At 42.0% G+C, this 27622-nt stretch overlaps 1 protein-coding gene across 1 annotated transcript in view; it reads left to right on the top strand.

Moving 5' to 3' along the window:
* The window catches only part of plcg2 (phospholipase C, gamma 2), a 203019-nt gene that overhangs the window by 110285 nt on the left and 65112 nt on the right, over positions 1-27622 (top strand). Inside the window, exons 5-9 of the mRNA XM_060837990.1 lie at positions 5386-5470; positions 16756-16839; positions 19650-19693; positions 21504-21576; positions 23380-23481. Of these exons, the coding sequence (XP_060693973.1) occupies positions 5386-5470; positions 16756-16839; positions 19650-19693; positions 21504-21576; positions 23380-23481 (388 nt within the window). The remainder of the gene's footprint in view (positions 1-5385; positions 5471-16755; positions 16840-19649; positions 19694-21503; positions 21577-23379; positions 23482-27622) is intronic.

Here is a 27622-nt window from a genome sequence, read left to right as displayed (position 1 = left end):
TCCTCCAGGATCCAAGAATTTTACAAAGTTAAATAGCATCTGCTATTTCTGTAGCTATCTCTTTTAGGATTCTTGGATGAAAGCCATCATGGCTAAGGGGCTTATCTGCTTTTGTCTAATACTACTTCTGTAGTGACAGTGATGGTACTTAATTCCTCCCCATATTCTTTACTTTTAATTAAATATTTGAAGTAATTTCCATCATAAAGACTAATGCAAAAATACCTGTTTAACATCTCTGACATTTCCTTGTTCCCCATAACCCATATCCTTCATGAGAACATGAGGTCTAAATTCTTCCAACTCTTCAGCTCAGTTAACAAATGTGGTCACTATGAGATAGACTCTGCACCTCAAAAGGTTTGTGTTATTTTCATTTGAAGAACCATGTGTTAAAATTAGTAGACAATGGACAATAAGTGCAGGAGTAGGCCATTCTGCCCTTCGAGCCTGCACCACCATTCATTATGATCATGGCTGATCATCCTCAATCAGTATCCTGTTCCTGCCTTATCTCCATAACCCTTGATTCCACTATTCTTGAGAGCTCTATCCAACTCTTTCTTAAACTAATCCAGAGACTGGGCCTCCACTGCCTTCTGGGGCAGAGCATTCGCACACCCACCACTCTCTGGGTGAAGAAGTTTCTCCTCATCTCTGTCCTAAATGGCCTACTCCTTATTTTTAAGCTGTGTCCTCTGGTTCAGGACTCACCCATCAGCAGAAACATGTTTCCTGCATCCAGAATGTCCAATCCTTTAATAATCTTATATGTCTCAATCAGATCCCTCTCAGTCTTCTAAACTCAAGGGTATACAAGCCCAGTCGCTCCAGTCTTTCAGGGTAAAGTAGTCCCACCATTCCAGGAATTGACCTTGTGAACCTACGCTGCACTCCCTCAATAGCCAGAATGTCTTTCCTCAAATTTGGAGACCAGAACTACACACAATATTCCAGGGGCGGTCTCACCAGGGCCTGTACAGCTGCAGAAGAACCTCTTTGCTTCTATACTCAATCCCTCTTGTTATGAAGGCAAGCATACTATTAGCTTTCTTCACTACCTGCTGTACCTGCATGCTTGCCTTCATTGACTGGTGTACAAGAACACCCAGATCTCTTTGTACTGCCCCTTTACCTAACTTGATTCCATTTAGGTAATAATCTGCCTTCCTGTTCTTGCCGCCAAAGTGGATAACCATACATTTATCCACATTGAACTGCATCTGCCATGCATCTGACCACTCACCTAACCTGTCAAGGTCACCCTGTAATATCCTAACATCCTCCTCACATTTTACCCTGCCACCCTGCTTTGTATCATCAGCAAATTTGCCAATGTTACTAGTAATGCCACCTTCTATATCATTAATATATATTGTAAAAAGCTGCGGTCCCAGCACTGATCCCTACGGTACCCCACTGGTATTCTGAAAGGGAGCCGTTTATCACTACTCTTTGTTTCCTGTCAGCCAACCAATTTTCAGTCCAAGTTAGTACTTTGCCCCCAATACCATGTGCCCTGATTTTGCTCACTAACCTCCTATGTGGGACTTTATCAAAGACTTTCTGAAAGTCCCGGTACACTACATCCACTGGATCTCCCTTGTCCATCTTCAGAATTACATCCTCAAAAAATTCCAGAAGATTAGTCAAGCATGATTTCCCCTTCATAAATCCATACTGACTTTGACCTATCCTGTTACTGCTATCCAGATGTGTCATAATTACATCCTTTATAATTGACTCCAGCATCTTTTCCACCATTGAGGTCAGACTAACTGGTCTATAATTTCCTGCTTTCTCTCTCACTCCTTTCTTAAAAAGTGGTACACATTAGCCACCCTCAAATCCGCAGGAACTGATCCTGAATTTATCGAACTCTGGAAAATAATCACCAACTCATTCATGATTTCTAGAGCCACCTCCTTCACTACCCTGGGATGTAGACCATCAGGCCCCAGGGACTTATCAGCCTTCAGACCTAACAGTCTCTCCAACACCAATTCCTGGCAAATATAAATTCCCTTCAGTTCAGGTCCTTCAGCCACTGTTACCTCAGGGAGATTGCTTGTGTCTTTCCCAGTGAACACAGGTCTGAAGTACGAATTCAACTCTTCTGCCATTTCCTTGTTCCCTGTAATATATTCCCCTGTTTCTGTCTTCAAGGGCCCAATTTTAGTCTTAACCATTTTTTTCCGTTTCACATACCTGAAAAAGCTTTTACTATCCTCCTTTATATTTTTGGCTAGCTTACCTTTGTACCTCATTTTTTCTCTGCATATTTCCTTCTTAGTAATCCTCTATTGTTCTTTGAAAGCTTCCCAGTCCTCCGTTTTCCCACTCATCTTTGTTATGTTATACTTTTTCTCTTTTGACTTTATATGTTTCTTAACTTCCCTCATCAGTCACGGCCACCCATGCCTCCTCGTAGGATCTTTCTTCCTTTTTGGAGTGAACTGATCCTGCATCTTCTGCATTATACCCAGAAATACCTTCCATTGTTCCTCCACTGTCATCCCTGCTAAGGTATTGCACCATTGAACTTTAGCCAGCTGCTCCCTCATAGCTCCATAGTTCCCTTTATTCAACTGAAATATTGTCAGTACCGATTGTACCCTCCCCCTTTCAAATTGCAGATTGAAGCTTATTGTATTATGGTCACTACCTCCTAATGGCTCCTTCGCTTCGAGGTCCCTGATCAATTCTGGTTCGTTGCACAACACCAGATCCAGAATTGCCTTCTCCCTGGTAGGCTCCAGCACCAGCTGTTCTAAGAATCCATCTCAGAGGCACTCCACAAACTCTCTTTCTTGAGTTCCAATACCATCCTGATTCTCCCAGTCTATCTGCATGTTGAAATCCCCCATAACAACTGTAGTAACATCTGTGCAACAGGCCAATTTCAGCTCCTTATTCAACTTACACCCTACATCCATACTACTGTTTTGGGGCCTGTAGATAACTCCCAAGAGGGTATTTCTACCCTTAGAATTTCTCAGCTCTATCCATACTGACTCTACATCCCCTGATTCTAGGTCCCCCCATGCAAGGGATTGAATATCATCCTTTACCAACAGAGCCACCCCACCCCCTCGCCCATCAGTCTGTCCTTACGATAGCAAGTACAGCCTTGTATATTCATTTCCCAGGCCCTGTCCACTTGAACCCACATTTCAGTTATCCCCACAATATTGTAGCTGCCAATTTCCAAAAGAGCCTCAAGCTCATCCATCTTATTTCTAATACTTCGTGCATTCATATATAGTATTTTTAATTTGTTACTGCCCTCACCCTTCCTATCAAACCCTATTTCACTCAACCTTACGCATGATCCCTTTTTGAATTTTCTGCTTCATTGATACCGTTGTCTTTCTTGACTGCCCTTGTTCTAACTTTCCCTTCAATTTCCTTCTTAAACATCCAGTTTGTCCTCTCCCCCTGCTATTTAGTTTAAATGCAGCTGTGTTGCAGTAGCAAACCTGCCTGCCAGAATGCTGGTCCCCAACCTATTAAGGTGCAAACCGTCGCTTTTATATAATTTATGCTTACCACAAAACATACCCCAGTGATCCAAGAATTTAAATCCTTGCTTCCTGCACCAGTTCCCCAGCCACACATTCAAGTCCATGTTTAAATTTAAGAGGTAAGAAAGTTAATTTCATCTCATTCAATTTTGTCCAAATTTGTGTTTGAATAAATTCAAGTTACTTTTAGCCTGAGGTAATGATCTGTTTGATTATTATTATTGATTATGTTTTTTGGTTGAATGTTTGGGGAAGTATTGGAAGTGATGGGACGGTGTGTGGTCTGAAGGGTTAGGGGTAGATGGGAGGTGGGTGAGGGGTGGGGGTGCCATTATTTATGGAGCATTTCAAAATGGTAAAAAGGTTAATTATCCACCCAGTGGCAATGCCATGTCTAAGGCTTAGGCTGCGGTCATTGGTGAGAGCTGACCATCCTCTGCAAGCTGATGTTTGCAATGTAAATAACCAAAACATAACAACACAACAGTTGGAGGAAGAGCTCCTCATCTTCCGCCTGGGAACCCTCCAACCACAAGGAATGAACTCAGATTTCTCCAGTTTCCTCATTTCCCCTCCCCCCCACCTTGTCTCAGTCGGTTCCCTCAACTCAGCACCGCCCTCCTAACCTGCAATCTTCTTCCTGACCTCTCCGCCCCCACCCCACTCCGGCCTATCACCCTCACCTTGACCTCCTTCCACCTATCCCACCTCCATCGCCCCTCCCCCTAGTCCCTCCTCCCTACCTTTTATCTTAGCCTGCCTGGCACCCTCTCCTCATTCCTGATGAAGGGCTTATGCCCGAAACGTCGAATTTCCTATTCCTTGGATGCTGCCTGACCTGCTGTGCTTTAACCAGCAACACATTTTCAACTGCTATGGGAAGTAACCCAAACTGAACCAAGTCCTCACTTCATTATTCTGGTTTGAATTTGTTGAATCTTAATAAGATTGCTAGAAAAATCATCAACTGAATATTGTTCTGGAATTTATAGGCTTAATTTTCCTATTAAATGCTAATATAGACTTTCTTGAAATGAGGACTTCAGACTCAAATGGAATGAAGTGCCATTTCTGCAAAGTGCAATGAACTATCAGCATTCAGCTTGGGGTGAATTTGTGGTTTGTGTATTTTCACACAATTGTAACAGGATTTTGATGGGGAGGTGCCGGTGTTGGACTGGAGTGTACAAAGTCAACAGGCATTTGATGTGGAGGAGGAAATGGCTATCAGAATTTAGCCTGAGGTTGAAAGCATTTCATGCCTGCATTAAGAAAGGAGCAGACAGAGGAATATTAAAATATAAGCTGTTCTTTGGGTTCTCTAAATGTGCCTCTTCTTTCCATACAAAATGAATGTGTGGTTATTGTTGCTGAATCCTTAAGGAGTTTCTCTGTTCACCTTTTTCTACAATATACTATCAAAACAATATCTTATTTTTGAACATGGTGGGACAAACTCAGGTAAGTAAAAACAATGACTGCAGATGCTGGAAACCAAACTCTGGATTAGTGGTGCTGGAAGGGCACAGCAGTTCAGGCAGCATCCGAGGAGCTGTAAAATCAACGTTTCAGGCAAAAGCCCTTCATCAGAAACTCAGTCTGCTCATAAAATTTATGACAAAATGTTTTAGGCCAGCTGGTTTTTCTCATAGTTTTAGTTTTGTACTTTATGGAATAAGTTCCCTGCTTCTCTGCTCTCAGTGAGGATTCAGTAAAATAGAGCATGGAATTCAAAGCAAGCATCTGACTATCTGTTCCATATTCTCTTTGAGCACTCTGCCAGCTTGGAGCACAGAGTCAGAATATTTACATTTCTGTGTGTAAATTCAGCTGAATAAATTAATTGCTTACTATTTTGCAGCATCTCCCTCAAGGAGCTGAAGATCATGCTACCTCAAGTAAACTGCAGAGTGCCGAATGTGAAGTTCCTTAAGGACAAGATGGGGGTATTTATCCTTTAAGCTAATTGCCAATTAGGTTTTCATGATCAGTTATGGCCTGAAGTTAAGTGTGTTTCATGATAATATTTTCATTCAAAGAATATGCTGGGTCAGAAGGTCTGGGTTCAAATCCCACCTACTTTGTACATGTGTCATAGTACATAAAAACAGGTTGATTAACAAGTAATTTCAAAATGTAATATTCTGTTTACCCCCAATTAAAGTGTAATATATTCTATCTCTCTTAAAAAATACATACCACGAGTTTCATTTCCAAAAGCAATAAGTCCTGTACAGAAATACAAAGATGAGTAACAATTCCCCTTGTAGATAGAAGTTTGATTTCTTTTCCAGTGCTTCAGATCAAAGATAAAATCTTTAGTAGTAAGTAAAATCTTACAAGTTTAAGAGCAATGGAGGCCCTGTTTGGTGCATTACTGATCTGACTGGTGCTGCACTCAACTGAATTGCACATAAATAGTCCAGACATTGTTCACCTTTACTGTGAACTGAGGTAAAACACCAGGATTACAGGTAATGTTTGTCAAGTCACACAACCGATGGTGTTTATTTGTGTTTAGTGCATTGGTTCAAAGGACTCAGAACTGGAAGGGGTCTCATAACTCTCATAGCCACATGGGTATGTGGTCATGCAGCAATCTGGAAGGTACCATGCTGTGCAACAAAGGTTCTCTTTAAGATATCTTAATAGGACTGCACTGCTTAACAAACAGGCCATGTCCGACTAAGAACAATGAGAGGGAATATTATCTCACAGCTTTTAACATCTCAATCCTACAAAATGCAAATACTACCTCAAGCAGTTATAGGCAGTTCTGGGGTGGTGTGCGTTTCAGCAGCGCAATTTGGCTATACCTTCACTGAAGCATTAGGAAGGAGGATCCAAGATGGTGGCGATTTGAGAGGTCTGCCTTGCTGAGCTCTCTATCTCAGTTCAGGCAAAGTAGCACTTTCACCTCCTCATTTAAGTTATTTCTATGAAAATTCGACAATTCAAGAGCTCTAGAACTTGTTGTAAAACAAATTGTTCATAAAGTTTGTTTTACTAAAGAAGCACGACAAAAGGTAAATGTTCCAGCAAGTCCCAACACACGTGGCCCTCACCTGAGAAGTGGGACACTTCTGTGGCTGCAGCTGCAGCAACCCACTAGTCCGTTGGAGTTGCTCACTCACCAGGCACTGGTTACTGAGTTTGTGAAACTGCAAGACATGATAGAGTCGTCGATTGAGGAGAAGTTCCGCGGTAGGCTGGACCCGATCTCGGAGTACTGGAGAAGCAGGTGCTTACCTTACAGGAGCAAATTGACAACCTTGAGAATAGAAGTAGATGGAAGAATATTCATGTTCTGAGACTGCCGGAGGGAGTAGAATGCAACCAGTCAACGAGCTTCTTTGAAAGCTGGCTGCTGCGATTTCTTGATCTGGAGGCTGTGTTGGACTGGGTGAAAGTTGAAAGGATCCATCGAGTTGTGCTGCGCAGGCCTAGTGTGACTCCATAACTACAGGGACAAAGCTAAAGCTATGGAAGCCTCCAGAATAAAGGGAAAGCATCCACAGGCCTTAACTTATGAAGGTTTCAGGATAATGTTCTTTTAGGAGTTCTCTGCAGCTGCACTTTGTAAAAGGAAGACCTTTGATGAAGCCAAGAGAAGACTGAGAAACTTTGGTATCCAGTGTTCCCTGAGGTATCCGGCGGTGCTACGCTTCATGTTTGATGGGTCTGTGCTCTCTTTTGACTCTTCAGCTAATGTGAAACATTTTCCAGACACTATAACATGGATCAGGTAACTTAAAGGATGTGAACAGTAGTGTTTCTTTTTCCTTTTTCTCTCTCCTTTTCTTTAAGAACATGTTGCTGAAACTTTTCTGATATTAATGGCTGTTAATGTATATTTGAGAATGGTAGAGTGTCAACTTTTAATTTCCTTGTCAGTTTTTTTTTCTCTCTTTTCCTTTTTTGGGCCTGAGTCTGGGATGCAGCTCAAGCTGGAAGGAGGTATGAAGGTATTTTTGGGATATGAAAGTGAGCTCCATGGTCAGGGTAGAGTCCCTCATTAAAGTGTTTTGTATTTGGTTTACTTTGTTGGCTTTTTGTTTATGTAGTTACTGGTATGTTAGATGTAGTAGTTTTAGCTTATGTATTTGTTAGGTTTCATGAGTTGTTTTTGTTTGTGCTCAGCAGTTGATAAATAGGGTTGTTCCTTTTTGGAGTTTAAATGGTGTTCGGCAGATGCATGGCTAATTGTGTCTTCAAATGGAATATTAGAAGGAGCAATTCTCCAGTTAAGAGGAAAAAGGTGCTTTCTAGTCTTAGAAAGGAGAGAGTGGACATTACCCTTTTGCAGGAGACTCATTTCAATGATAAAGGATACTTGAATTTGCAGCAGGGTGGGTTTCTCCTCCTTTAATATGAGGAGTAAGGAATAGGCCATACTCATTGGGAAGAATCTTTCATTTAAGTTGTTAGATTAAAGATGAGTATGGGTGGTTTGTCATTCTTAAGGCCTCAAGACATGGTGCAGTGTTTTGAATGTTTATTGCCCCCCAGCACATTTTTGATAGATGCATTCTCTAAACTGATGGCTCTTGCACCATGGCAGATTACTATAGAGGGAGACTTTAATTGCCTCATGGATCCCATGGTGAATAGAATGCCTCAAGGCCCCTCGACACGCTCTTTACAATCCAATCAACTAGTGGACTTATGTGCGGAATTGGGATTGGTTGGTGGATGTCGGGAGGCATCTCCACTTCACTATTTCTGATCTTTTCTAATCCGCACCAGTGTCATACCCGAATTGACCTTTCTCTGACCCCTGCATCATCCTTGGATTTGGTAACATCCTGTATAATTGGAAATGTCACTATTTCGGATCACGCTGCAGTACATCTAGAGAAGTGAGGTTAAGGTCAGTGTTGCAGGCTCTCGGCACTGCGAATGGATCCCTTTATTGTTAAGGACAGTAAGTTTGTTCAATGTTTCCTCAATGAGTTTCAGGTATTTTGAGCTAGCAGTTCAGATACAGCCAGTAACCTGCCTGTCCTTTGGGAGACTGCTAAGGCTTATATCTGGGGGACAATTATTTCTTACTCTGCCAGTCAGAAGCGACAGAAGGGGGAGCAACAATGCCTGCTCGAGGCGCTGAAAAGGCATATTTTAATAAGCCATCGTGGTTAAACTGCAGTGGGTTACAGCTCTTCAGTCCACCTTGAATTCTGTGCTTATACAAACAGCAAGGAAGAAACTTTCCTTTGGGAAACAAAGACTTTGAGCATGGCGACAAGTCGGGCAGGTATCTGGCATATCTTGCCAGGAGAAAGAATGTCCGACCCCCCCCCCCCAATTCATTACCTAAATTAGGGACTGGGATGGTCACTTGTGACTCTAAAAAGATCAGTGCTGCATTTCAGAAGTTTTATTTTGAACTATACTAGTCGGAACGTTGTGAGGATGAATGGGCCAAGATGGAGTCTTTCTTTAAAAAACCTGGATCTTCCAGGTGTTACCTCTGAACAGGCATCTTTCCTTGATGCTTCTTTAACAGTACAAGAGGTACACAAAGCTGTGAAATAGATGCCGAGTGTGAAAGCACCTGGCCCCAATGGTCTCCCTGACGAGTTTTACAAAGAATTTGTAAGTATACTGTCGGGACCAATGTTAGACTCGTATATTTACTCGTATAGCCACGACTGGCTTCCACCATCCCTGAGAGAGGCTAATATCTCCCTCATTCTTAAGAAAGGGAAGACTCTAGAGGAATGTACCACCTATAGACCCATTTCACTCTTAAATGCTGATTTTAAAATTTTATTTAAGATTCTTACATTAAGATTGGAAACTCTGCTGCCTTCCACCGTCAAGGACAACCAGACTGGTTTAATAAAAGGCTGTAGATCAATAATGTCAGGAGGTTACTGAATATGATTCAAGGGTGTCGGCAGCAGTCAGTTCAGGGATTAGTGATTCCCTCGGATGCAGAAAAGGCATTTGATCGGGTCAAGTGGCCGTATCCTTTCTATACACTTGAACAATTTGGATTGGAGGAGGTTTTTCTTAGATGGGTGAGGGTCCTTTATACTGATCCTCTGGTAGCGGTTCTCACCAATGGTGTGAGATTTAGTAATTTTAATATTCATACGGGTTGTCCCCTCTCACCATTACCTTTTACATTGGTGATTGAGCCACTGGCAGAGTGATCCACAGGGATCCTAATGTAGCTGCCTCATATTAAAGGAGGAGAAAGTAGGATCTAAATTGCCTAAGATCACATTATATGTGGATGATGTTCTTGTTTTGTTTTGTCGAATCCAGTGGTCTTGGTACCCCATTTGATACGATGTATCAATTCATTTGGCTCCTTCTCAGGTTATAAGATTAATTTCTCAAAATCAGAGGCTATGCCTATGGAGAGTCTTATGAGAATATCTGATGTGGAGGGTGAATCATCATTCTCCTGCAAATGGTCCCAGGTGGGTTTTCTTTGTTTAGGTATCTTTGTTTCTCCTGTCTCTGATCAGCTGGTTAAGGTCAATTTTGTTCATCTGCTCGACAGAATTAAGTAAGATCTTCAGCGATGGGAGGCCTTTCCAATATCCTGGCCAGGCCGGGTAGCTCTTATCAAAATGAATGTCCTCCCCCGTTTGCTCTATCCTATATGAATGCTCCACTTAATTTTTCCTCAGCAAACATTCCAGAGACTTAATGGATGGTTTAGCTCCTTTATTTGGTGCCACAGACAACCTTTTATCAAACTGGCTAAATTGCAGTTCCCTCATGGGTTGGGGGGTGTGGACCTTCTGGATATTAGAAGATACCAATTAAGTTCCCTTCTATCTTTTGTTAATGATTGGGTTTGTGAGGATCCGGCGTCAACATGGCTAGTGTCCCCTCATTAGCCTGTTATTCTTAGATAAAATGAAGGCAGTTATGGAATATTGCTGTAATCTGATAATTATTAATATTGTTAAGGCATGGAGAGCAATGCAACAGAGTGAGGGTAATATATCCGAAACATCCTTTCTTACCCCTATAGCTGGTATGCTGGGCTTTCAACCAGGGATAATGGACTTAAGCTGTGGGATTTAAGCTCTGGGCAACTAGGGGAATCTCCTGTTTGGGTGACTTATTCGAAGGTGAAATAATGATGACCTTTGACCAAATAACCCATAAGTATGGTTTAGCTAGCAGACTCCTTTTTCACTTTTTTTATTTCAGGGATTTTATTCAAAAAGGGACCATGCTATTGACTGACCCCTACAGATCTATTATGGAGAAGAGGGCGCTTCATGCTAAAAATACTTTCTCTATTAGTGTGCTTTACCAGATGTTAGGGGTTGAGATCTCTATGGAGGCACGGAAGGACATTTGCGAGAATGCAAGGAAGATTTCGATTAGTAATAGGAACCCATGCCATGCAGTTAAAGATTCTGCACAGGATCCATTTGGCCTTAGACCATCTCTCAAAACATTTTTTTAAAGTATATTTTTATTGAGAAAAAAGGGAAAACAAATTTTTTTTTAATATTATGACAGACACAAACTCAAATAATTCAAACCAATGTTAAAAAAACAAACTCACCAATTACATTGGTAAATAAATAGTAACTAACAACTGAGCTAAAAAAGCAAAATTTCAACAGTAATAATAATAACACAGCTCAACAAAACAAAGCAATAGATCATTGAACGCGTAAGTTTATACATATTCATACGTTCATAGTTCCTCCTTTCTGGATACCAGATTCATTACAGAGAATTGCCTATATGAAGGCTCTTATTAATATGGTGGACAAATCTGGACTCAGCTAGCCCAAAAAAGGCCACCATGTCTTATAAAAATTCTCAGTTTTATGATGCACCAAAGTCCATGGGGATGTGCTCCGTGACTAGCTTACACCAGCCCGCCAGCCCCGGGGAATTGTCTGACATCCACCCTCATAGAATGTTCTTTCTGGCACAAAAAGTGAGGTTACTGAAAAGCCTTTTCTTCTGGGCATCTAATGAAAGTGAATTAACAAGGCCAAGAAGAAGAGATACCAGGTCCATCTCCACCTCTGTCCCCAAGCCCTTCTCTATTACGCCTACCACAGTGCTCCAGTCTGCCCACAGTCTGTGGCAGGACCAAAGACAATACTCATTTTACATCCAGGACACATTGAAGATGCTCCCGGTTTAAATTTAGCGAGGTCGTCTGGGGCCAGATGGACCCTATAGAAAATTTTCATTTGGCATGGATCCTGTTGCACATCGAGATCCTCCCATATTTCAGACGAAATTTCAACCTCCAGCCCCTCTCCCATACCTTACAGAGCCATTCAGTCTCATCCGAGAGACCCTCTCCCAGTAGATACTACAACCATCCCAACTGCCCTCTCAACTCCTATAAGCTAAGATCACACCACGTACACTGAACATCCAGTAGAGAAAAACAAGCACCAAGAGCAAAGTGAGTACTATAAACAAGTAAACCAAAAATAAATATGTCACCCATCCCTTATCATAACCTAGAGATTCAAGATAAATACAGTATCCATCTTGGACATCATTTAATGCAACTTATTACCAGAAAGGAGACTCCACAAAGTCCTTTTTAAAGAAGAACAAACCCGAACAGCTCTTTGCTCTACGCCGTTCGATTTAAGTCAATGTGTCCACAATATTCTTTGCTTTCTCTGGTGAGTCAAACAAACGTACAGATCCATTATAATTGATCCGAAGCACCGCTCAATATCTTGAAGAATACTGGATCCCAAGCTCACTCAGTCTCCTCTTGACACCATCGTAGGACTTCCTTTTCCAGACCACGGCTGCTGCGAAGTCTTGAAAGAACATGACACTGGAGCCGCCATATACCAACGCACTCCGATCCCTCCCTCGGGCTTTAGAGGCTTCCATGATCCTCTGTTTGTCTTTATAATGATGGAACCTTACCAGGACAAGACATGGGCATTGATCCGCACCTGGTTTTTGTGCCACGATCTGGTGGGCACTTTCAATTGTTGTTCTTCTTTTCTCAACCTCCAAACCAATGAATTCTGAGAACCACTTCTCGAAGAACTCCACTGGTTGCTCACCTTCTGTCCTCTCTGCTATGCCAACAATGTGCAGGTTCTTTCTTCTGCCCCTGTTTTTGAGATCCAGATCCAACAGACCCCGGACCTGTGTTTCCAGGGCTTGAATCCAGCTCTTGGAGGAGTCAGTCTCTGCCTGTACCCCTGCAGCCCGATGCTCGAGCTCATCGGTCCTTTTTCCCACGTCTTGTAGCATAGAGGATACAGGAGCCAGTTTCTCTGTGATACATTTCTTCGAACTACTTCCCCAGGATCTCGCGAGATTTGGTCAGCTCCTTAACCAGGGTCTGGTGAGTGAGCAAGCCCGCTGTTTCAGAGGGCTGGACTGTAGCCCTAGCACCAGGTGAGCTTCCTCCTTTTTTTGGCATTCTTCAGCTGCAAGAACAACGGTAAGTCATTATTTTTGTTTTGAGTTTCTAGCTCCTTCACTATGTTTTTAGTAAAGTGAATGGGATGGGTTCAGGCTCTGTTGGGTCAGTGTTATGATATGGAGCCCACAAACGCGATCTTAACAGAACTCTGCCATCTTGGATTCCTTCATCTCTCAAAATTTAAGGTGGGAGTATCTTTGTTATGTCCTAAGTGTAAAGTAAGTGTTCGCACTCTCACTCATTTGTTTATCATCTTGCCACAGGCTCCATACATACTGGAATGCTGTGGTAGGGGTTTTAGAATGGGTCTTGGAGACCGAATTTAAGATGGATGCTATCTCTCTTCTCCTGGGCCTACCCAATATACTTCTCTGAACGCTTATGGGCAAAACTTTTCAATATTCTCACTTTTTGTGCAAGGAAAAGTATTTTAATTTGTTGGATTTCTGAAAATTTGCCAGGTCTATCAGGTTGGCATAGGCTTATCATGGAACATATTCCTTTAGACTTTTTATGAATATGGTACATCAGAAAACTGAAATTTTTTGTCAGATATGGCAGCCGTCTTTGGACAATCTGGATGTAGATTTATCTGCAATCTTAAATAGGGCTTTTGTGTAGCCATGATGGTTTGATCTAGTGTACTTGATGTCCTTGGAGGAAGAATTTCAAATAAATTTGTGTGTATCACTCGATGCTTTCAGAGGTCAGGAGCTAATGTTGCGTTGTGTTGAGCTGTTCTATTTATTTATTTATTATTACTGATTTTCTTATTTTGCACATGCGTATAGCTGTGTTTTTTTTGTGTTGTTTCTTTTGTTATCATATACACAGAGTCAATTTTTTTGGTTGGCTTGTTGGTGTTGTCATTTCTTGTAATTTTATTTAAAAAAACTTCCTTTAAAGAAAAATATCTCCTAAAAAAAAGAATTAGGGAATGGTATTTTCGAGAATGCTTACCCCTGTCAGCGATGGCGTGATTCCAACAGGGAACGGTTTGTGCACCTCATTCTGCATGCGCCGATGTTGGTGCCATTCTGCACATACGCAATGTCAGCACCGCTTTTCGTGCTGTACCGCACATGTGCGATGTCAGCTGCTGACAGAGCAGCTTTCTGGGAGAGGTATTGTACAGAGAGCAGCTTTCTGACATTTTTTAAGTACTACATAAACTTACTTTTGTTACATAAATAAATACGGTTGCAATCTTCATTCAGGTTGAGCTATACTCTGCATTAGACATTTGGGTGATTTTTGAGTGACTGTGAGTGATATTTTCTGCTGTGCTGCTCCTAACCCCACTTTTCCCATAGGCCCCATTATTTCTATTAAGTGATTTTCTATTAAGTGAGGTTTCGCTGGAACGTGACTACGACGTTATAGGAGAACGACCTGTCCTGAAATATAACTGCAGATCAGTGCATTCAAAAATGAAACATTGTTAAAAAAAATGTCAATGGAATATTATCTTGGAATTAGAATTTTGTATGTTTAATTTTCCTCTTACCTATGAGCAGGATTTGGAGCTGTTCAAATCAGTTACACAGTAGACCTGAACATAAGATATGCCAGCATCAGGAGCGATAGCAAGATTACAGGCACTTCCCTGAAAGTGAAGGACAGTGATTCAATCAGTGCTTTGGTCTGAGACATTGACATTACCTTATCCCCATGCCTTACTTCAAAGAACAAAAAAACAACCAAAACAGCTTGCTGCACTGTGACACCCAGCACATCTGAAGCAACCATCTGCCAAGATCATATTGTAAATGTACCCTTAGAGTTTCAGAATAACCTTTGCATGATGTGAGCAGGTACCTCCATACCTCCCGCTCCATGGTTCTTGCCAGCTTGCCTACAATGGGGAGCAGTCTCCCACTAGTGTTAAATCAAAACTGACACTCTTTCAGTGCTCTAAACAACCTATTTATTGATCTTGTTCTGTCTATAGCAGGTTCCAACAGTGTCTGTTTGTTCAGATATTTACAGATCTCCAAATAGTATAGTAGTTGCAGCAAGTGTCGCAAACACTTGCAAAGTGCTTTCTAGCCTCTGTGCAGACTGCTCTGTGTCCATGTGCTTCATCACGGGAAGCAAATAGTGAGAGGTTGTTGAAGTGGTGTATCTAGAACCGTAAAATGTCCCCTTAGGAAGTGAGCGAAGTATATTTCTTCATATGTGTAGCAGGCAGAATTGCTCCTCCCTGATTCACTCTCTAAAGCTGTTTCAATGCCTTCAACTGCTTTTCACATAATTCAAAGTACCACCATGGCATATCAATGATGTATTAACGCCATTACTGTTAACAACGTAAGAAGTATTAAGCCCAGGCAATTTTTTTCATGCTGTTGAGAGAGTAACAGATAACTCCAACGTTAAACTGTCCATTAGTACACAAATCACACCATTAAGAATACATTTAAAGTATAGGCCCTGAAATTACACTCAGAATTGCCATTCAAAAGCACAGTACATTTATTTCAGTCTGATGTCTGCAATTTTAATGGTTAAAATAACTCATTTATTTTAATACATGGGAGCTGGGGTCAGTGTAAGTCTTTAGATTATCTTTTTCCTTATTTTAATTCATTTGTGGGATGTGGGTGTTTCTGACCAGCTTTTATAGCCCATCCTAATTGCCCAGAGGATAGCTAAGAGTCAACCACATTGCTGTGGATCTGAAGACAGATGTAGGCCAGACAAGGTATGGATGCCAGTTTTCCTTCCCTAAAATGCATCAGTGTACCAGGTCGGGTTTTATAGCAATTGTCATGGATCACACAATCGCCATTTAGAACAACTTTCTATTCCAGATTTTCACTGACTTTAAATTTGACCATCTGCCATCATGGAATCCCCAGAATTAATTAGCTTGATTACTAGTCTACTGAAGATTAGAGTGGTGCTGGAAAAGCACAGCAGGTCAGGCAGCATCCGAGGAGCAGGAAAATCGACGTTTCAGGCAGAAGCCCAGTATCAGGATTCCTAGTTGAAGTTTGCACTGTGTCTGTGTTAATTTCCTCCCACTGTCCAAAAATATGCAGGTTAGGTGGATAGACCAGGGGAAACATAGGGTCCCAGGGATTGGGTGGGATGCTGTTTGGAGGGTCAGTGTGGACTCAATAGGCCAAATAGCCTGTGTCTACACTGTTGTGATTCTATGATATGGCTATGTTGTCACTTCCATAGTTGTTATAGCTGGTCATGTTAAATTTAACCAAGAGATTCATTTAGATCTTGTTGACTTTCACTTTTACAGGAAGCACATTTTTAAGAAAGAAACTCCTGGTGATCTTTTGTTTCTTCATATTTTCCAAATGCTCATTACAACTTTAATTGACATTGTTGATAAGATGTTGCCAGCTTTGTTTGTTGTAAGGAGAGAAAGGCCTGGAAAAAGTATATTCACTTAAAACGTAGTACTTTCCAGCTGCTAAAAAGTTTAAAAAGACACAAAAGCAGGGAATTACAAATACTGGAAATCCAAAGTTAAAATGGAAAATACTGAAAAGTACTCAACAGGGCAAGCTGCATCCAAAGATAGAGAGAAACACAATGTTAACATTTCAGGTCATTGACCTTTCATCTGAACAGTGGTGAACTGATCTGATAGACAGTCCCTCCCAAACAGTGGCATGTTTTCTGCACCCAAGGGTGCTGTGATGATTCTGGTTAATGGGACAGGCCACGTGCATCCCCGAGCAGCCCAATGTTTTTGACTGAAGTCAGCAATTTGCACCCACTGCGGATATTGTTTGGAAGACATTTCAGTAAGGAATTTTAACCAGGTATCCCTAGGTAAACTAACTAATGTCAATCCTTACACAGGACATGGGAAACTCCAAGGATGACTTGAGCTTTGAGCAGTTTCACCAATTCTACAAGAACCTAATGTTTGAAAGCCAGAAAGTAGTAAGTCCATTTTGTCTTGGAAGGTTCAAGCTTATCAATGTGTATGTGTTACCAGACCTTTCTTATGCTTGTGCTTAGAAACTCCTTTTCATGGAGTGTGGACACAATAATCAATGAGAAGATTTCAGGAATTAATATTCTCAACTCAGTTCAATGAATCCCAGTTATGTTGCAGATTTAGCATTGCTGATTATCACAACGTTTGACTAAAGCTCAATGGAAGCTCTAAAGTCTGCTTCCTACACAAAACTAATTCTCTGTTGTGGTTCTGCTCGCCGAGCTGGAAGTTTTTGCTGCAAACGTTTCGTTCCCTGGCTAGGGAACATCATCAGTGCTGTTGGAGCCTCGTGTGAAGCGCTGCTTTGATGTTTCTTCCGTTATTTATAGTGGTTTGTTCTTGCCGCTTCCGGGTGTCAGTTTCAGCTGCAGTGATTTGTATGTGGGAAAATCCGATTCACACGAGAAGAGGAAAAGGATAGCCAACTCCCATTCCTAGACGTGTTAGTAGAGAGAACACCCAACGGAGAATTCACCACAAGGGTACACAGGAAACCAACACACACAGACCAAGTCTTAAACTATGAAAGTAACCACCCCAACACACACAAACGAAGCTGCATCAGGACACTATTCAAAAGGGCCACAACACACTGCAGTACACCAGAACTGCGAAAAGAGGAAGAGGAACATCTATACAAGGTATTCGCCAAAAATGGATACCCACGCAACTTTATCACCAGATGCCTAAGAGATAGACCGAGGAACGAGGACATGCCAAAACCAAAAGGACTAGCCACACTACCATACGTCAGGAGCGTCTCAGAACTGACAGCCAGACTACTGCGACCCTTAGGACTCATAACAGCACACAAGCCAACATCCACGCTCAGACAACAACTCACTAGAACAAAGGACCCAATACCCAGCATGAGCCAAACTAACATAGTTTACAAAATACCATGCAAGGACTGCACAAAACACTATATAGGACAAACAGGAAGACAGCTAACAATCCGCATCCATGAACATCAGCTAGCCACAAAACGACACGACCAGCTATCTCTAGTAGCCATACACTCAGACAACCAGCAACATGAATTTGACTGGGAAAACACCACTATCATAGGACAAGCCAGACAGAGAACAGCCAGAGAATTCCTAGAAGCATGGCATTCATCCCCAAACTCCATCAACAGACACATTGACCTGGACACCATATACAAACCACTACAGCTGAAACTGACACCCGGAAACGGCAAGAACATCCATCAACAGACACATCGACCTGGACCCCACATACAAATCACTGCAGCTGAAACTGACACCCGGAAGCGGCAAGAACAAACCACTATAAATACCGGAAGAAACATCAAAGCAGCGCTTCACACGAGGCTCCAACAGCACTGATGATGTTCCCTAGCCAGGGAACGAAACGTTTGCAGCAAAAACTTCCAGCTCGGCGAGCAGAACCACAACAACGGATACCCAAGCTACAAATCTTCAATCAGATTTTAAACTAATTCTCTTCTCTGTTCATTCAGTACTACCTAAACCTAAGTTGTCCAAATATTTATAAAAAGTTGAGTTACAGTAGCCACATTACCATTTTTAAAATCTTTTTGGTCATTAAAATCTAAAATGGTGAAGAAATGTGCTTGCCCAACCCCTCTCTCTCTAATCTGTGTCGCCTTCTTCAGTCAAGAACTACACCTATACAGATGTCATGGGTACCACTTCCAGGTGACAAAGATAGAAAAAGGACCACTCAGTCAAAACTAGCTCAAGATGCTCTGAAGTGGAACTGATAGACAAAGTCAAGAGTATGTTTTAACTACCTGCCATCCTGTGGGAATCAGTTTAAAATTGACCAGATTTTGACCATCCGTGTTTCCTAGCATTGAGTTGAACAGTAAGAAAAATATTTGGTCAAAGTTGCTGGGGTTTTTTTTAACACTGAGACCTTACTTCAACTTCTCCGAGGTGTGCTGCCTGAGCAGTAAGGAAGTAACAGTTCGTTTGTCACCAGGCTGTCTTATTGAGGAAGCAGGATAGAGCTAAATGAAGCTTGAAAAGTACATTTGAAGGTTTTTCATTGCTTTCCTTGTGGGGCCAGCAGAAACAACAGTGCTACTTTGGACCCAACAAGGAACGCTGAGACCTTCTTGCCTTGAATATCCTCCAGCCACTCCACGGATTGTCAGGTCCATGCACAGAATGGTACAGTGGCCGCTTTGCTACTGCTGACGTTCAGGTTGCAGGATTTTGAGCTGTTGCCTGCATCATATGATTAGGAAGTCAGAATTACAATCCACCATGCCTGTTTTATCCTCTAAAAGGACCTGATGCATTGGAACACCTCCACCTGCAAGTTCCTGTCCAAGCCATACATTGTCCTCAGTCGGGACTATGTAACCGTCCTTTCATTGTCACTTATCCAAAATTCTGGAGCTTCCTCCCGACACCCACAAACTACATAGGTTCAAGAAGGCAACCCACCACCACCTTCCTAAGGCCAATTGGGGATGGCAACCTGTGGATTTCTAACCGACACTGCTGCTCCCTCACCTAAAAGTGACCCACAGTTAAAATTAGGGCCTCTTCTGTCACATTATAATTACCGTCCAAGATGATTCCACACATTTCAGGATTACATTAGTTATTTGAAAGTTTACTCCCATAAGGTTCTGTAATGTGATCCCCCTCTACAACCCTGTTATTACTGTTGGGTGCTTTGACTTTAGCTTCCTTGCTTTTAAAATAATGTGATGGTTAAAATTAAAACTCATCAGTCAAATGCAATTCTTTTCCAGATTCTCGAAAGCCTTAAAATCGAGGGGTCTGTATGCATCCTTGGGTAAGGATTTTTTGTGTTTGATTTTAATCCTGGGGAAGTGGAGTTTTGCTTTGTTCATCCAAGGATCACAAGGTTAACACAGATAATGGAGACGTTTAGTCCATCTGTAATAATCATTGCTGATTTGAAAAAAAAATACAGACCCTCAACCATGTCAACTAACTGTACATTGGATCATTTTACTACGTGAACGAAACACCGCTTTTCCTGCTTCTCGGATGCTGCCTGACCTGCTGTGCTTTTCTAGCATCAGACTCTTGACTCTAATCTCTAGCATCTGCAGTCCTCACTTTCACCCACTTTACTACATGACCTGGATCCCTATCAATTTTTGATCAATCTTTGAAAGATTACCTTTCTCACCTATCTTAAATTCCCCTTTCCCTGGGCCTTTGTTCTGGTGTCTTTGGCACATTTTATTATAACATTGCAGAGTTTCTGAATCTGTACCTTTTAGTATCTTGCATTTTTTACAGAGACCCCACTCAGTTGTCCCCTCTCGTGGAGTCCTATTTCAGGCCCTGAAATTCTGTATTGGTTCTCTCAGACTGCTGACATAACTTGGCAAGAGACTATTGCATCCTCCAGAGTAATGATGTAAATTTTGGAAGTTATTGCATCTCCTTTTGCTGGGGGTCAACCCATCCACTGTCATTTCACCAGACATTGATTTGCTCATTTACACATTTAGTCTAACAGCATTTTATTTTCTTTTACGGGACGTGGGTATCACTGGCAAGGCAAGAATTTGTTGCAAAAACAGAAATTGCTGGAAAAACTCAGCATGTCTGGCAGCATCTGTGGAGAGAAATCAGAGTTAATGTTCAGGGTCGAGTGATCATTCTTCAGAATTTGTTGCCCATCTCTAATTGCCCTTCAACTGAAACACTTGCTAGGGTCATTTCAGAAGCCAGTTAAGAGTGACATTGCTTTGGCTTTAGAGTCACATATAGGCCAGATTGAGTAAGGATGGCAGATTTCCTTTTCTAAAAGACATTAGTGAACAAATGGTTTTTAATGACAATCAGTGATAGCTCCCATGGTCACCATTACTGTTCTCTGTACTGAACTGCCCCTACCTAGCTCAAGTTCCTCAATGAATCTGAGCTGTTTGCATTCTCAATCAATCTTGCTAATTTAGGATTGGAAGAATAGAGGGCTCAAGACCAGTCCCTGTACACTCCACAGAATATTTTAATCCACAGCGTTTCGCCCTGACATCAGTCCCCGGAAAGTCCTCAATGATTTGTTTCCTTCGTTCTTACCAATTTTTCACTTGAGATGCCAATACAGAAAGGAAAACCTTGCAATTTTTATTGTCCCTTTCACAATCTCAGGACATTAGTTCTTTGCAGCCAATGAGGTATGCTTGAAATGTAGTCATTGCTGTAAGGTAGGAAACAGTTTGGCCAATTTGTGCCCCCTCAGGTTCTACAAACAGCAATGTGGTAGTGGCAAAGTACCCTGTGTGAGATGTTGATTCAAGGCTAATTAGGGTAGTAGGGAACAGTTCCTCGCTGTCAAGGTCCATTGAGGTTTAGCATATCATCCAATAGGTAGAACCTCTGACAATGGAGCATACCCACCTACTGTACAAGGTCATCAGCCTAGGCTCGTTTTCAAGTCTCTTTCTGCTCAAAGAAATGCTCCCAATTAACACACAAGGAAAACACTGTATTCCTTAGAATATAAAATTCTTAGAACAAAGAAGTATTGGCTTCCATTGATGAGGTAGTGTAGTACCCAGCTCCGTTAATCAGATCACAGATCCTTCTCATTCTCTAACATTTAGTTTGCTTTCTCCTTGCAGAAAAACAGATCGGGCCACTGCCTCAGTTTTGTACCTGCATGATTTCCAACGGTTTCTACTCCATGAACAGAAGGTAAAATGATAAATGTCGAGATTGGTATACAATATACAACAAACTTGTGCTTGAAACATAATTTGCACTTAAGGGTGAGAAAGAATTTCAAAATTAGATGAACATTTTAATCAAAAATGGTTGATGCCATTGAAGAGAGGTAGTGTAAGGAATTTTGTCCATGTCTTGAAATAGAGTCATTGAGTCATACAGCATGGAAACAGACCCTTCGGTCCAACCCGTCCATGCCGACCAGGTATCCTAACCCAATCTAGTCCCACCTGCCAGCACCTGGCCCATATCCCTCCAAACCCTTCCTATTCATATACCCATTCAAATGCCTCTTAAATGTTGCAATTGTACCAGCCTCCACCACATCCTGTGGCAGCTCATTCCATACACTTACCGCCCTCTGCATGAAAAAGTTGCCCCGTAGGTCTCTTTCATATCTTTCCCCTCTCACCCTAAACCTATGCCCTCTAGTTCTGGACTCCCCAAACCCGGGAAAAAGACTTTGCCTATTTATCCTATCCATGCCCCTCATAAACCTCTATAAGGTCACCCCTCAGCCTCCGACGCTCCAGGGGAAACAGCCCCAGCCTGTTCAGCAACTCCCTATAGCTCAAATCCTCCAACCCTGGCAACATCCTTGTAAATCTTTTCAAGTTTCCCAATATCTTTCCAATAGGAAGGAGACCAGAATTGCGTGCAATATTCCAACAGTGGCCTAACCAATGTCCTGTACAGCTGCAACATGACCTCCCAACTCAATACTCTGACCAATAAAGGAAAGCATACCAAACGCCGCCTTCACTATCCTATTTATCTGTGACTCCACTTTCAAGGAGCTATGAACCTGCACTCCAAGGTCCCTTTGTTCAGCAACACTCCCTAGGACTTTGCCATTAAGTGTATAAGTCCTGCTAAGATTACCTTTCCTAAAATGCAGCACCTCGCATTTATCTGAATTAAATTCCATCTGCCACTTCTCAGCCCATTGGCCCTGTTGAAATGAGTTACTGCTAACACTTGTGGGTTCCACTAAAATCTGGGGGGAGTGGTCACATATGAAAACTTGTTGCAGCTCATGCAATGGCTCCCTAAATGGGTGACCAGTACTCCTACCTGAAACTGGCAGCAATGTTATATCAATTTATAAATTGACATGCTAACCTACTGGTGAAAGAAAGAGTAAAATGCTGAGGGGCTTAATTAACAGTTCTTCAATTGACCATTGCAAGCTGTTCCTTGAATAGACATGCCTTTCTCTTTCAGAAGATACATTTATGGCACAACAGGAAGTACAAGTGCTCCTTCTGGCATTGACTGAGAGAATTTGACAGGATTCCCAGTTCTGGATGTGGCCAACCTGGTGTCCAGAATTGGTTCGGAGCAGCTCTGTCTGAATGGCTCCACCAACTGCCTTCTCCTGTCAACACTGTTACTCCTTCTTTACCAAAAGGGAGGGCAAAGGCTGACATAGTTGCTCTAGGGCAGATGTTGCAGCATGTGGGATAGGTGAGGGAGGGATGGCGTGTCCCAGTGAGGAATTTATAGATAGTAGAAAATTGGTGGCCAGCAAATTTGGGGAGTTGTCTCCTACTCTTCAAATTCCTGCTGTGAGTAGGGACTGGCAGCATTTACTGCAGGTAAAGGACTTCCTCCTTTCCAAACTACAGAAGCTGAGCTGACATTTTATAAAGATAATAGTTAGTAGAAAATAATACAGCCTTCCTGTACTGGATATTTTCATCTACTGAAAATCATGTCATTTGAAATTTTCTTTCAGTGCAACCTCACATGCATGCTTTCTCTATAATACAGGAATCATGGGCCAGTGATGTTAAAAAGGTTCGGGAGCTGATGACTAGGTCGATATATGATACTTACAGAGAAACAAATGAACCCTACTTCTATATTGATGAGGTATGTAAGGTTTCATGATGCACAGCATATTTAATTAGGTATGATTAAAAATGCCAATCTTTTTAACTGTTCTCAGTTTCTATTCACGTCCAATCATATCTAATGTACTGATTGCTAAAAATTCATGACTTCAAGCACATTCGTTTGCAATTCTTAAAAGTGGAAAGATTGGGAAGATTTACTCTTTGCAGCTTCCATAGCTGATCCAATAATTCCACGTGAGTCTTGTATGAATATCTTCTGCTTCCCCTCACTTCTTGTTCCTGAACTCGGTGCAAGCCTCCCTGTAGCTGCTCACCTGAGAATGGCTCATGTTTCAATCGATTTCCCAGGCTGAGGGAGACATTGACATTAACTCTCAGATATTTCTGCGAGTTCAGAATTATTTTGCTTCATTTGAAGAATCATAACTGTCCTGAAGTTGGCCTCTCAGTCAGTCACTCTTGTGTTGTCTTTTCTCATTTATTCCCATTCTAGATTACTTTGCAAACACCCACTTTGAGTGTTTCATTTGCCTTTTAAAATCTCTTTAAAATCCAGTTGCCACAACTGTTTTTAGTAGAATATTCCACACCTCAATGACCTTCTATGTAAAGAAATAGTGATGACCTTTATAGTGTGCCCTCTGGCCACTAATTCATTAGTAAGTGGAAATATTTGTTTCTGAATTTACTTTACTGAAACCCTTTTTAATTTTTAACATCCCTTAACCCTCTCTGATCCAGAGAGGCTCCTAACTGCCTAGTCATTCCTCATAATAAATACCTCTCCTCCCTGATTGCACTGTATTGAATCTCTTTGACATCTCCTCAAGGGCCTTAGGACTTTAGTTAAAACAGGAAACTGGAGCCTGTTCTCACCCCTTCCTTAGATGAACCGAGCGATAAGAGAGCAAGAAATCATACATAAGGCCAAGCTGTGGAGGTTTAATTTTATTATGGTTTCACAGGATGTATGTGTCCCTAGGCCCGTTGTCTATTGCCCGTCACTGATTACCCTGAACCGTTACAGTCTGTGTGATGTAGGTACAGCCACAAAGTATTGTTAGGAAGGGAGTTATTTGGATTTGGCCCAGCAACAGTGAAGGAATGCCAATATAGTTATGTGCTAGCATGGCCGAAGGCTTCAGTCCTCATTTTAAGTTAATAGAATCCCTACAGTGTAGAAACAAGCCCTTCAACTCTACAAAGGGTAACTAGCTCAGATCCATTCCCCTACACTAACCCCTAATCTACACATCCCTGAACACTATGGACAATTTTAGCATGGCAAATTCACCTAAGTGCACATCTTTGGATTGTGGAATGAAACCAGAGCACCCGGAGAAAACCCCCACAGACACGGGGAGGATGCGCAAACTCCACAGACAGTTGCCCGAGGCTGGAACTGAACCTAGATCCCTGGCACTATAAGGCAGCAGTGCTAACCACTGACCCACCATATCACCAGTCAGTATGTCTGGTTAAAAAGCAAATATCTGAAAATTTCACAACTTCAAAAGTAGCATTGGTTGGAGTATAGAAGAGTTTCCACATTAAGGACCAAATGTAACTCATGGACACAGGCTAACCACTGGTGTGATTCCAGTGTGACAGGCTCATAGTGAGAGTCTCCAACAGAAATGTCGACATAGGAGTACATAATGAGAGAAAAGGTCAGCACAATGTGAGAATAAACACTGCACACAGTTGCTGGAGGAACTTGTCAGTAACTCTGCTTCATAAGTGCTGAAGGAAAAGTCTTTGCATTTCTGTATCTTCTTTTAGAACTCTAGAATAAGGCAAAATGCATTACGGACAATTAATAATTTGGAGGTGAAGTCACTGTGGTAGTATTGGAAAAGTGAAGAGTCTGCTAGGAAAATCTTGCTTCTACAGATGGCAGTCCGTGATTTAACACTGCTCACTTTGCACTTTGGAAATAATTTTCTAAAGCAAAAATGAAATATGCAGATACTGGAAATCTGAAATAAAAACAGATGATGGAAATACTCAGCAGGTCTGGCAGCATCTGTAGAGATAAAAATAGAGTAGACAGGCTAATTTCACTGATGAGGAGCTTGAAAGTGGAAAAGGCATACGTTGCCAGCAGCAGCCTTACTGACGCTGCAAAGTTGCTGGTCTGTCATAGCCTTGTGCCTCCCTCTTTGTGGGACCTCTCCCTACCACCCCTTCTGCCGTACTCTCTTGAGGTCTCCCCCTGTGCCCTGCTGTCTGGTTGGCATCGAGTTTGGTGAGGCTTCCCTAAAAGACACATCATTTATATCGGCTCTCCAACTGGTGGGCAAGACACACCCTCAGTGATCTTGCAACAAATTTCGGCCCAACATTTTGGGCATTAGACTGAAGCCTTTGTTTTAGTTTCTTTAGAAGCTTCCAGACCCGGCATCTCATTAGCGTGATTTATCAATAATTCACAGATAGTGTGGATAGTTTCAGTTATGGTGGTTCCACAATCCTAGGGGGAGTTTTAACTTGTGGGAATTCTGTACATGTGCAGATTTAGTAAGGAAGATGTCAACCACTTGGGAATTTCATTATGAGGAGAGCTTTGATCTGGAGAACATTTTAATAAAGGGGATTGCCTCCACATTTACGGTCTTAGAACATGTTTTACATTGAAATATTTTTGATTTGTATTCATCATATAAATTCACCTTTCCATAAATTAGGAATAGTCAGGAAATTTAAGGTTTTCTTCCTAAATTAAGAGAGAAATCTTTGACAGGCTACAGTTATTCAATGTCAAATTCTTCTCTGAGGAACATTGGTGCAAAACATTGATGTCACAGCTGCTGTCTGAGTTTGTGGAATTATAGAATCCCTACAATGTCAAGCACTCCATTCTGCCCAACGAGTCCACACTGACCCTCTGAACAGCATCGCATCCAGTCCCAACTCCCTACCCTATCCCTTTAACCTCACATTTCCCCATGGCTAAGCCATCTAACTTACATATCCCTGAACACTATGAGCAATTTAGCACAGCCATTCCACCTAACCTGCACAGCATTGGATTGTGGGAGGCAACTGGAGCGCACCTGGAGGAAACCCACACGAACGTGGTGAGAACATGCAAACTCCACACAGACAGTCGCTCAAGGGTGGAATTGAACCAGGGACCCTGACGCTGGGAGGAGTTAGTGCTGTATTTTATTATTCTTTTCACTGGACTTTATCACACAGACTACAGTAGTTTAGGAAGGCAGCTCACCATGATTTTCTCAAAGGCAAGTAGCAGCAGGCAAGAGACGTTGGCCAGTCAGCAATGCCCATGTCCCATGATTGAATAAATTTTAAAACATTCACAAAATCAGCAATGTTTCATGTGATACTGAATCTCCTTACTTTGTTTTGTGAATAGCAAAGGAGGCACAGTTTGCAGCTGTAATTTAACAGGGAGGTCAGTGTCTGCTGACGTGCCAGAGATGTGCTTCAGATTTTCCCTGAATGACAGCGAGTGGCACAGCAGAAAAGGAAGAATCATTAAAACAACATCATCAGGGATTGCCCAGCCTTGTCCCTCCATGTTCTACAAATTTCTACAAACACACCGCATTCTTCCTGTTTAATTATTGCACTTGACATGAAACTTGTTGACAATGCTGAATGACAGTTAGAGTCAGCGAGTCATAGAGATGTATAGCACGGAAACAGACCCTTCGTTCCAACACGTCTATGCCGACCACATATCCTAACCAAATCTAGTCGCATTTGCCAGCACTTGGCCCATATCCCTCTAAACCCTTCCTATTCATATAACCATCCAGATGCAATTGTACCAGCCTTCACCACTTCCTCTGGCACCACCCTCTGCGTGTAAGAGTTACCCCTTAAGTGCCTTTTATATCTTTCTCCTCTCACCCTAAACCTATGCCCTGTAGTTCTAGACTCCCCAACCCCAGGGAAGAGACTTTGTCTATTTACCCTATCCATTCCCCTCATAATTTTGTAAACCTCTATAAGGTCACCCCTCAGCCTCTGACACTCCAGGGAAAACAGCCCCAGCCTATTCAACCTCTCCCTATAGCTCAAATCCTCCAACCCTGGCAACATCCAAATCTTTTCTGAACCCTTTCAAGTTTCACAACATCCTTCCAATTGGAAGGAGACCAGAATTGCACGCAATATTCCAAAAGTGG

This window comes from Hemiscyllium ocellatum, chromosome 17 (genome assembly GCF_020745735.1).
Source record: "Hemiscyllium ocellatum isolate sHemOce1 chromosome 17, sHemOce1.pat.X.cur, whole genome shotgun sequence".
NCBI lineage: Eukaryota > Metazoa > Chordata > Chondrichthyes > Orectolobiformes > Hemiscylliidae > Hemiscyllium > Hemiscyllium ocellatum.
The sequence above is the reverse complement of the archived record's forward strand: the minus strand, read 5'-3'. Positions and strand labels throughout refer to the sequence as shown.